The sequence below is a fragment of the Cajanus cajan genome, chromosome 2 (genome assembly GCF_000230855.2).
Source record: "Cajanus cajan strain Asha chromosome 2, NIPB_CcT2T_4, whole genome shotgun sequence".
Classification (NCBI taxonomy): domain Eukaryota; kingdom Viridiplantae; phylum Streptophyta; class Magnoliopsida; order Fabales; family Fabaceae; genus Cajanus; species Cajanus cajan.
Genome location: NC_138518.1, coordinates 47931109 through 47943687, shown reverse-complemented (window position 1 = coordinate 47943687; position 12579 = coordinate 47931109). Strand labels below are relative to the sequence as shown.

Below are 12579 nucleotides of genomic sequence, written 5' to 3'. Positions count from 1 at the left end.
TACGAAACTACTTCAACAACAAAGTGGGTTACCTGACCTTAGAGGAGGCCGGCTGAAGCCTTAAAATATCAGTCCAGCTTGGAGAGGCTGAGCTACGAAACTACTTCAACAAACAAAGAGGGTTATTTGACCTTAGAGTGGGCCGGCTGAAGCCCTAAATATTAGTCCAGCCTGGAGAGGCTGAGCTACGAAAATACTCCTTCTTCAACAAGCTACAAATAAAGGAACATATTACCACAAGAAAGATAATGAAGCTTCTACTCGAAGACTGAAGATCAGGTATACAGTTTGTCAGCCTTATTACCCAATAGAGTACGCAACTACTCTAAAGGGTGATGATACAAGCAAATACACCTATCCAAGGGAAGCAACGTAGAAGTATCAACACAGAGACGAGAAGAAGACCCAGACGAAATGTCTATGTCTTTACTTGCCTTTGGAAAAGCAACACAGCTATTCCAAAGAACAAGTAAAGAGGGGCAGCTTTAGACACTCAATTTCGTTCGGGGGAATACAAACAAGGAAATCGACCTCTATTATGAAAAGAATTGGAGCTCCCAAGCATGCAAACAACAGGACAAGACATCAGAAGGCCTAATCGTCCAGACTCCTTAGAGCTCGAAATTTTTCTCTTTTTCTCTCTTTTTCTCTCCCATGTATTTCTTGAGATTTTGTGAGGCATTGTAGTGTGAAAGGTTGCCACAAAGCACCTAGAATTTCCATATCGAAAGATTTAACAAAGCTTGATACGAGGTATTTCAATCAAATCTTCTTCTCTCTCTTTTGTTTCCTATTTTTGATAAATATTATTATAATAATTGCAATCATGTAGATATTTCAAAGTCAATTGTATTATTTAAATTCCAAGTATGTAAATAGTTATTAATAAAGGGGATCTAATATTTAATTTATTATTTCTTATCACATTAACTTCATCATAGGGTACCGATTTAGGACGCTGTAGGGGTGCTTAATACCTTCCCTACACGTAACCGACCCCCGAACCCAATTCTGGTTATCAAGGCCATTATTGGACCTTTTAAAAATCTTTTCTTTTTCCAATGTTTTGAGTAAAATGTTGGTGGCGACTCCATAGAACCTATTTTCAAAACCATCAATTAAGGATTAGTCTGGTCTCCGGGCATTCCTTAATTGATGAGATCTTTAAAAAAGGATGTCTAAACCATTAGTCGCGAGATCGAAAATTTTCAGGTTGCGACAGTCCCCACCACAACCACTCTCACCGTTTATGTTGCACCATGTAAATATATAGGTAGGACATGTTCTATAAAATTAAAGTATAAATCTGACATATAATCTATCATAGGTTTTTTTTTATAGGTTTGGCCTTTTTAAGAGTCTAGTCTAACCTATATTAGCATATGTATAAACCTATTTTACACTAATAATGTTAAATAGGCCAATAAATTTGATTTTAAATAAGCCAACAATTATATTTTAAAATACATAAGCAAATTTATTTTATTTTTAAAATTTTAATTATAAAAAATAGTTTACTCTATTATTATTAAAATTTAAAGTTTAAAATAAAGACAAAACACTAGTAAAGAGCAAACAAAGATACGATTGTTAAAATTTAAGACTTGATCTATTCTCATCCCTAATTAAATGGAAGGAATATTCTATTTTTTGTAATTTATATTTTGTCTTGTACGATAATTTAAATACCCAATCATTAATACTCTTTTGAAGAAATACTTTTTTTGTTGGAGGATTTTCGCTAACCTTTCAAGCTTACATGAAATTTTTTTTAGAAAAATACATATGCTAAAAAATGAGTCCCTAAACTTCTCTTGCTTTTTAGTTTTTTTTTTGCATGTTTCACAGAGGACCCAATTGCAAATAGATTAACTACATCTTCACCCAGAAATATTTCTGAAAGTAAGCATGTTGCTTCACTTAATGATGACTTTCAACTGTAATTAAGTTATATTGAATCTCGTTATTATAGCACCCCATATCTTGCATTATGACCCATCCCATATTTGGCTTAATCTCTTTATTTTTGACATCTGTATTTAATATAGAAAACAACATGTCTTATCTCTTTGGTGTTTTTGTTTCTTTCTAATATTTCTTTTTATTTCAAGGGAATATTTAAAATTTAGGTTAAATAAAAAAATTTAGTAAATATAGTACCAAGTATTTCTGTTGAAATATAGTGGAGAATTGTTATAGTCAACGTTCAACAGTCACTATTCTAGATTACTAAATGCTTAATTTTTCTACTGGGCTCATGTGTCAACACTTTCTATTTTTTTTATCTTTTGTGTTGATTATTAAAGTGGTTATCATTTATTCATTAAATATAGTTGTGAAAATAACAATATTTTCTTATTTTGATTTTGATTAAAGAACAAATTATTGAAGAAAAAGATGCATTAGGTCTCTTCTAAAGTAAACTATTTAATCCCAGCAATGATATTTTTTAAAGGTATTTTGTTTGGAATTACCATTATTATTGACAATTTTTTTATTTTCTTTTGTAGTCTCAAAAACAAAAGGAAACTATGAGTGCAAATACTATGTAATGAAGCCAATGCATACTATTACTGATTCACAAATAGTATTTGGATGCATTGATGTATGTTTTACAATTTTAAAAGTTCTTATTTTATGTTCTTGTTTTATTATATATTTTATGAATTATTATTAATTATTTTTCTCATTTTCCCAAACAAATATTTATAGATTAATTATCTTTGTCATTAGAAGATATAAGGACTAATAGGGAGCAATGGGCTACAATTTTTCTTGAGCATTACATTGACTAGCTAGGACTCATGTTTTCAAGTTTAAACACATGTTTCATAGTTTGGCATGTATAATACTATATTCACATTGCATGTATTTAAAACACGTTTGATTATATATATGGTTGTTCCTATTCACCTTTAACGTCCCATGCGAGGTGACCTTAACGACATTTTTAGGCTTTGTGTTATTCACAAAAGTTGTAGTTTTGGTTGTTATATTTCTAATGACTTTGAAATCACTCAACAAGGATGTGTATAACTCAAGTTATGGTCAAAATAGTCAGTAGAGATCAAACTATCAAGATTTGCGTTGCCCGACAAGGTTATTCTATTTTGGTTTGCGTTTTTGACATTTTAGGCCCCCCTTTTTGGCATGTTTATGATACTTTATGATTTCTTAGTGATTCTTTATAATACTTATGATATGATTGAATGAGTTTGATGTGGGATTATGAAATATGGTATTATATTGATGTATTTTGATGATGGTTGTGAATTGTATGATATCCAGTAATGACTATTGTATGAATAAATATAAATGGTGTGTGCTAGATGAAATGTAAACTAGTTGTGAATTAAAACATTGATGTGTGTGAGGAGGTTGTGCAAGGGACTTTTAGATCATTAATTTTAATGTAATTGGAGTTTGTATTTATTTCTTTTGAAATGATTTATGAACTTATCGATTTTTTAAACCTTGTTTTAATCCATTTGGATATTGGAAGTACTTTTTTTTTTATTTATATGTGAACCATTTTACCCGATTTTGGTAATTCATTCTACTTATTATTTTATTATGTATGTTGGGGTAAAATGAGTGTTACAAAACTATTTGATATTGTTGGATTTGTAGGTTTTGTTTTGGTATGCTCCTAAAATAGATCTACTATTTAAAAAATGCCATTTTTTAAATTAGTTGTTTCATAACTGAATTTAAAAGTCAAGACTTATAAAATCAGTTATCAAATAATCAATTTTAAAAATTCACTTTTAAAATTGATTATTTGATAATTGATTTTGAAAACCCTAAGCCTTAAACTTGTCCACTTTTAAACAACCAATTTTAAAAGTCAAGACTTACCAAATTGGCTCTTTTAAAATCCTACAAAAAATCAATTTTACAAGTAAAAAATTACCAATTTTAAAAGTCCTTTTCTCACTAGTGTTTGTATTTCCCCTCTTATTAGTCATAATTGTCTTATATGTCAATTTGACACAAAATTATCCTTATTTTTCATGTCTTCAAACTCAAAAATCATCCTCACCCTCCTTACATTTCTCAACACCTCTTCCAACTCTAACAACTCCTTTGCCCATTCAACCAATGACCTCCTCTACTCCCAAGTATCCTCCCACCTCCCCTCAAACCACTTACATGCATCTCCCACCTTCATCCCCTTATCTCAAGCTACATTATATACTCTTTGAAATCTATCTTTTAGAGAACTCCACCTTCATCCATTGATCATGTTAAACAAATTTTTATTACCCAAATCCACCCTCTTATACATCGACCTTGAAAATCACTTCTCTTGAAAATTTAAATTGTCTTCCATTCTATTGATATCGTTCCACCAATTTGAGCGACTCCTACTACTACTCACCCATCTTTATTTTCCATTAGCATATTTTCCTCTAAGCACCCTATACCACAACTCTTTTCTCTCAATTTTCATCCTCCAATGCCATTTTCCTAACAATGCCAAATTAAAAGCTTTAAGATTTCTTATTCCCAAACCTCTTCCGTCCTTCTCTATACACATGCACCTTTTTCCACGCCACCCAATGAACTTTATGTTTTTCTACATTCCCACCCCATAGAAGAATTTTAAACAGAGATTCAAGTTTAGAAATAATATCTTTCGGAGCTTGGAAAAAAGAAAGGAAGTAGATAAAAAGAAATGACAAGACTAATTTGATTAAAAACACCCTTCCACATCTTGAAATATGTTTGCCTTCCCAAAACATTAATCTATTTCTCACCAATTCCACTATTGATTTCCACATGTCTTTCTTTCTTGGGTTAGCCACAATTGGTATCCCCAATTATTTGAGAGGTAGGACTCCAACCTTACAATTAAAAATAATTATAGCATCCATTAACCATTCATTAACAACATTTACCCCTACCAATTGACTTTTATGATCATTCACCTTTAAACCAAAAATCAATTATGTATGTATCTAAACATGTAAAGCTTATTTTATCCTAAAAATATTTATGTGTGTATGAATTACATTGTTTTTATAGACAAGTATGAATTATAATTTTTTATACACAAAGTACGAATAATATTACATCTAAAAGGCTAATGCAATGTATATATTTATACTTGATTAATGTGACTTTGAAGCCTTTCCTCATATCTCTTCTATGTAATATGTAATCTTCATATTCTTCCTTGTAATGTCATTCCTGATATTGAAAAAAATTAAAAAATAAACCAAATTTATCAAGTTAATAAACCAATAATTTAACTCATAATTTTACTTGCTGAACTGAATGCCACTAAAGACCCACTAGAAAAATTTTGTCTTTGATGTCAAGAGGTCTTCTTGAGTAGCAATATTCATCAAAATAAGATTTTAATGGTCACATCATGAGGAACATAAACTCATATTGGATCCTGAACCATTTTTATCAAAATTAATAACTTTAAAACAAGGTTTGAAAGGACCTTGTAAAATAAAAAAGTACAAAATCCTAAAAAATTATTAGCACCTTTTTTTTTTAAATTAAAAATATTTTAATATAATCAAAAGGTAACTGTTGTCATCTAACAATTTAAATTAATAATATATCTTGTACAAGAGATATCTTTTAGGAAAAAAATGATATGTATCATGTATATAAAACAAGTTGTAAAAGTAACACTATTATGTTACAAGTTTTTAATTTTTGGCATATAACATTAAAATTTACACACCTGGATTGTTGTGCATATATGATATGGTCTTGTTCAAATTTCCAAGCCAAAGTTTCTTAGCAAATGTTATATGCACTGATTTCAACAATGGTGTATTAAGATCATCTCTCAAAAATGTTTTCATACTTGGAATATTGTTCACCCTCACTGTTTGTAAGTTAGGCCAATTAAAACATACTCCTTCCTGACAAAAGTTGACAAGCTTTGGAAGATCCTTGAGCACAAGACATTTCATTTTAGGGAAAATGGTAGACTCTTTTTCACCTTTATCACTAGATATTACCTCTTCTACTTTCTCACAATTACACAATCTGAGTATTTTGAGTTTATCAAGATTTTTGGCCTGAGAAAGTGAGAATAAGCTTTTAAGGCAATGGCAATGAATAATGAAAAGTGAAACCAAATTAGGGAAAAATGGAACTTGAGGTTCCTTGTTCCAGAAACATGTCAAATTACTTAGGTTACTCATTGCTAACACCCTTAGTTGAGGAAGCATTTCTTGGTTATCATGAATTGGTTTGCCACCTTCAAGGATAAATACCTCATTCAATAATTCACATTTTTCCAAAGTCAATTTTTTTAGCTTCTTGAATCTTATTATCATAGCGGGGGAGAAGACACTCAATAACTTTTTGTTGTTACTCAAAGTAAGATTTTCCAACTCACAAAATGATTCAGAAGGACAATTGTAGTGCCAAAGCTCCTCAACCGGTTGATTCATTACATAAAGTACCTTCAATTTGTCCAATGACAACTACAAAGAACAAATAATAATTTTCAATGATTTGGAACGAAGATGAATAAAAAAAAAACTTTGTATACATACACGTTCTCGATAATGAATATTATTTCTAAAATGTTAAAGTGAAGAAACTTACTGAATTTGGAAAGAAATAGTTTGAATTATCTAATTTTGGATGATCTTTCTCCTCATTAGACTCTTCAACAAAAGTCTTCAGACTAGGACAATTTTCTATTTTTAGTGTCTCTAAGGATGGAAATTCAGCTGCAATAGGAAAGGCAATGGAGAGATTTAATAGATTTACAAGGGAAACATCCTTCAAATGAGAAAAGGTGGTTTTCCCTCTCGTTCCTTCTTCTTCATGGATGATCATAATTTTATGCAAGGCCATACAATCTGTAATTTCCATATTTTTTAGCACTTGAGATGTGGGCAACCATTTAAGAGATTCACAATTCTTCACTTGTAGGATTTTCAGGTCTTGATAGAGCTTGACAATTTCTTTGTTGATGATTTGAGTTAAATTAGGTAGATCATTCAAGATCAATTCATCTAACTGTTGTAGGAGCTCAGTTGAATGAGATATTGTTCCATCAATGTTGAATAACATCTTCAATTCCATACAATCACTCACAATGATTTTCTTCAATTTTCCTAACTCTTGTAAAGTCTTAGATGACACAACAACAACCAACTTGTAACAACTACGTAATGTGAGTTCATTTAGCTCAAAGAAAGACTTCCCATCAATAATTGTGGATGATGCATCTTTGGTTGCAAACCCATTTGTGAATGATATCAATTGAGGACATTTTTCTATTGTCAATGTTTTTAGACTTGGCAATTCTACTCCATTATTGTAGAACCATTTCAATCTTGAGAGAGACTTCAACTCTACCTTGGTTAGTGATGGGAACTTTGGTGGTGGTCTCTTATGCCTAGAAGAACAAACTAAATCTATTAGCCACTCACATGCCTCTAACTTTAATTCATTTAGTTGGTGGAGCTTCTCTGTTGCAGAATAATAGAATAGATGTATTAGAGAGGGGCAACTTTTGATGTGTATCAATTGGAGATTTTTGAGGCAAAAAATTCTTGTTGGATTCGTGGACCATATTTCTCTTAGCTCATATATTTCTATTAATTTTAATTCCCTAATTTGTGTGAAATATATACCATGTTGATCTTCATCATGGATAAGATCAAGAGGAATGTAAAACAAATATTGCATTTTGCATTGTTGAATGTTGATAACTTCAAGTTTATTTGACCTCTTCATCAAAATAACAAGAAAATGAACCAACATGTTATTGCAATTTTTTGCCCGTAATAGTAACAAGTTGGTGAAATGCGATGGTCGAAGATTATCTAATATCTTGCGTAATTCCTCATTGTCACCAATTTCATACTTAGTAATTGTTGATAATTCATTATCCTGCAAATTTTTCTACACTTGTTACCATTTTGTGCAAGTGGAGTGGCAATTGTTCAAATAGAGTAAAAGACTCGCTAAATATATATCCAATACCTTGAAAGATGTAAGGTAATCTATTTTTTGTAATTAAGTCTCCCAAATTTTAAATTTAAATGCACATTTTTTTATCAAAAATTCTTTATGTACATATTTGAAATTTATGTTTAGTTTAAGATAAAAAAATTCAAGTGTTAAATTTAGGAAAATTTGAAGAATTTTTTGAAAGTTGTAAAATAGGATTTAATTTGAAAAATAAATTTTTTGATACTTTTCAATTTTGGTTGAAATTTAATGTTTTGGTTAACGAGTTTTGAGCAGAGAAAGATTTAAAACAATTTAATAGTGTTAAATTTTTATAACGAATTTAAGTAGGAAATGAGAATTTAAAGACTTATAATAGAACAATATTTATAAAAGGATCAAAAGTCACTTGGTCAAAAATAAATGGACTTAATTAATTAAAAAAGTTTGGATTTGAAAATCGTAGTTAATCACAACTAAAGAAGCAAAAGCATAACCATAAACAAGCTTAATGTTTTTAGTCTATTATGGCAAATAGTGTTTTGATAGAGAACTAACCCATGATTCAAAAAAATTGGTAACTTGTGTATCAATATTATGTTGCACTTGATTTTCCATGATGAATGATTTTAATCGTGACTCTTTTATCCTTCCGAAACCAAACTTCTTTAAGTTAGAGCAGTGGTTCAAAATAGAATTCTCCAAGTATGGCCATTCAACAATGTCTCCTGAGGAAAAACTCCTTAGATTGGGCAAGTCTTCACAATGCACTGTATTTGTTTCCGGAAATTCCATTCTTATTGTGGCATCTTTGACTTGTTGAAGATGATAGGATATTTGTTGTATAATCAAAGGCAATTCTTCATGATAAGCCAATTTTTCTTAAGGTTGTTAGGATGTAAACAAATAAATTTAAAAGAATACTAACACCGATGAAAAACATAAAAATTGATGGGTCTTTCATTCTATATAATGACCCTCTTTCTTAAGTTTTTGGTTTTTAATAAAATATATTCAATGAGAAATGATATTAAGAAGAGTATGTTAGAGGATGTATTGTTAACACTGTTCACAAACTTAATATTCTCAAATAATTAATCTATTATTTATATTTTATTTTAAAATTATTAAATTAAAAATATTTACTAAAATAAAAATCTCTCTCTCTCTGAAACATACTCTGAATTTGTGCTAGATTTAAGAATCATTAATTTGGTGACTATAATAAAACATTGTCATTTGATTTTTAAAGTAAAATATGTTGTATTGCAATAGTAGAAAAAAGAAAATGAGTAGTGATAGTATGAAGAAAAAGTGATAAATACCCATATGTTGTCCGCCTTCCACCAACTGAAGCCAGTAGTGTCACAGAGTTTCTTCAAAACGTCTGCGAGTGATATAGGCATAGCCGCAAATATATATGAATATAGTTTGTCGTTGGTATGTGCTTTTATGGAAGAAACTCCTCTTTATGTGCTTTTATCAAAGCTCAACTCAACTGTTTTTATTACAAGGACTCAAAAACAATACATATACTAGTCATAAATAATATAAACTAATTCAAATATAATGCAACTGTGAATCTTATTCATAGATAACCAAGATTTTCTTTAGTAGTAATTCATATTTTTATTACCTAAAATTTTATTTAACTCTTTTTTTAATTAAATAAAATATTAAGTTCCAACTCTGTTATTAAACGAATAAAAAAATAAGAAAATAATTTTTAATAAAAATGATTACCACCTTTAATGTTAATCGAAGCAACTTTTTTTTTTATCAATTCAGTTTATACATCTTTACATAATTAATTTTCAACATGAATCATTAATTTTCACAATACAATATTTACACAATTGTCGGAATATATAATTTCAATTAAACCTTAATCCATCTTGTTTGTTTAGGCTTTTGTCATCATTTCTTAACTTTATAATTCAATTAACTAATTATGATCTTACTACTGGATTCTGTAGTTGCAAAAGCAAATTAGAGACAGAAAATGGTATGTTTAATAGAAAGTAAATAAGTAACTATATATATGCTTTTATGATTCAAAATGAAATGGATTATGGTACTGTACCTGCACGACGCTCCTTCTAATTGTCCCTTTGATAGTCTTCAGCTAAATTTACCTGCTTCAGACTCTCCAAGAAATATAATATTTATAACTTAGAATGAATGCTTCAATTTTTTATTCTATCAATGGACATCAACTTTAAGTAATTCCTTTCTTTCATTCTACCAATTTCCAAAACTAATTCCTTACTTAAATTTAAGTAATTCCTTTCTTTGATTCTACCAATTTCCAAAACTAATTCCTTACTTAAAACTAATGCCAAGATCTAGAATAAGAATATCACAATTACTTTGTCACCACGGAATGCATGCTTTTTCATACTTTCTTTTTTTTTTATTAGAATGGTATTAACTAACGATAATAAAAAATTTAAAATGTTTTCATTTATGAATTCAAATAATGTATTTATTATAAAAAAAAATCATTTATAGCATTATGGTAATTAATGTTAATAAAATATTTATTGATAATATATCTTGATCACTTATTTAAACAACGTAAGTCCCTTGTCACTCATGTCAACCTAAATTAATATGTTAGTGAAATATCAAAATAAAATAAAAAAATTGGATAAAAATATTTTATTAATTTTTTATACATTATAAAAAATATTTTTATAAATTAAATATTATTTATGAAACTATAGTATTGTACATGAAAAAAATATAACCCAAATGTGCGCTCACAATCTCACAATCTCATCAATATACAGTCTAGCCAATCTATCTAGAGAATACCTAATGTTAATAGGTAAGACATGTGCGCTTTTAGTCAACCTATCAACTATAACCCAAATGGAATCATTCCCTCTCACAGTCCTAGGCAAAGCAACTACAAAGTCCATAGAAATGCTATCCCACTTCCACTCGGGTATACTCAAAGGCTGAAGTAGTCCTGAAGGTTTCTGATGTTTTATCTTAGCCTTCTGACACACTAAACAGGCACTCACAAATTCAGCTATGTCTTTCTTCATCCTAGGCCACCAAAATACCTTCCTAAGGTCTTGATACATCTTAGTGCTCCATCAGTAATTTTATCACTTTAGTTTTCCTTCTAACTGTCCCTTTGATAGTCTTCAGCTAAATTTAGCTGCTTGAGACTCTCCAAGAAATATAATTTCATATCCGTGAAGTCGTAATATTTATAACTTAGAATGAATGCTTCAATTTTTTTATTCTGTCAATGCACATCAACTTTAAGTAATTCCTTTCTTTCATTCTACCAATTTCCAAAACTAATTCCTTACTTAAATTTAAGTAATTCCTTTCTTTAATTCTTCCAATTTCCAAAAGTAAGTTTTACTAATTCCTTACTTAAAACTAATGCCAGGATAGAATAAGAATATCACAATTACCTTGTCACCACGGAATGCATGTTTTTGATGTTTTTTTTAATAGAATGGTGTTAACTAACGATAATAAAATATTTAAAACATTTTTATTTAAGAATTAAAATAATGTATTTATTATATAATAATTATATAATAATATAAATAATAATTATATTATATTTAATTAATATTTATTTATATATATACTTACTTTTATAATTAACAATCTACTTATTTCTATTTAAAATTAATTTTATGGTACAATTTAAATTATTTATTATAAATTTAAAAGTTTAAGTAATAATTTATATATTTAAAATGAGAAGGGTTATAATAATACTGGTATAACTTTTATTAAGTATTACACCGCTCAATAACTTTATATTAAATGTGAATTTTGTAAATCCAACCATTAGATTGAAAGTTCATATCACTTTATATGTTTATATCAATTTTTGTTAAAATTAAACAACAACTTAAAAGTAATCAAAGTGCTCATATTTTATTTGAATGTATATATTACGTCAATTTTGTTTTACAATAATGAAGTATCAAATCATCTTGAATTCATATAAAATTTTGTATATATGATCTAATAGTAAAAAAAATTTCAATCTAGCAGTTGAATTTATAAAATTCACATTTAATATAAAGTTATTAATAAGATTCTAGTTAAATAATTTAAAATAATCAATTTTATCACACAACAATAAAGAAATACTAATAGTTAAGAAAATACATTTGTACTCTTCTTGTTAAAAAAAGAGAGGATGTTATAATTCTTTTTTTCCTTAAGATATCACATCTCTTCTATCAATAAAATTTAAATATAAAAATTTATTTAAAAATAAAGTTATCATAAGTTAGAAATATATATTATAAATATGGATCAAAATAAATAAGAAATTTTAAAAAATTCATATACTCCAATTAAAAAATGCCTAAAAATTCAATCGTAAAAAAAAAACCTCTAAATATTTTTTCACATAAATAACTATTGGTATTAATTATGTAGGAGTGCATATAAATATTTTTTTTTATTATAAATTAATGTCATGCTCTTACAAAAAAAGAAAATGGGATTGATACTCAACAACAATATTATCATCACTTTAAGCAATTTATAAATTTTTTTAAGTTTTATTTAGCGACCGAATAGAATTTCGTCGCTAATTTTAACTAATATTTAGCGACCGAATAGAACTCCGTTGCTAATTTTAACTAATAT

The 12579-nt window shown here is 28.4% G+C and overlaps 1 protein-coding gene across 3 annotated transcripts; it reads right to left on the bottom strand.

Moving 5' to 3' along the window:
• Window positions 1-4848: 4848 nt before the first annotated feature.
• LOC145954311 (uncharacterized) lies at window positions 4849-10607 on the bottom strand. 3 transcript variants are annotated; one of them, XM_083068326.1, is made up of 6 exons: window positions 10025-10607; window positions 9267-9439; window positions 8500-8801; window positions 6583-7881; window positions 5705-6458; window positions 4849-5193 (listed from the first exon to the last, which is right to left on the bottom strand). In XM_083068326.1, the coding sequence occupies exons 2-6, from the start codon at window positions 9268-9270 to the stop codon at window positions 5168-5170; spliced, it is 2385 nt and encodes a 794-aa protein (XP_082924452.1). In that variant the 5' UTR covers window positions 9271-9439; window positions 10025-10607; the 3' UTR covers window positions 4849-5167. The 3 variants fall into 3 exon arrangements, with proteins under 3 accessions (XP_082924452.1, XP_082924453.1, XP_082924454.1); XM_083068327.1 differs by lacking the exon at window positions 8500-8801 and having other exon boundaries at window positions 6583-7457; window positions 10025-10567; XM_083068328.1 differs by lacking the exons at window positions 9267-9439; window positions 10025-10607 and having other exon boundaries at window positions 6583-7457; window positions 8500-8641.
• Window positions 10608-12579: the final 1972 nt, after the last annotated feature.

Excerpts from the sequence above, each read along its gene's own strand:
- LOC145954311 (XM_083068326.1), bottom strand. Across the intron at positions 7,882-8,499 it reads CCAATTTTTTTGAATCATGG|GATAATGAATTATCAACAAT; the intron begins GTTAGTTCTCTA and ends AAAAATTTGCAG. Across the intron at positions 6,459-6,582 it reads ACTATTTCTTTCCAAATTCA|TTGTCATTGGACAAATTGAA; the intron begins GTAAGTTTCTTC and ends TGTTCTTTGTAG.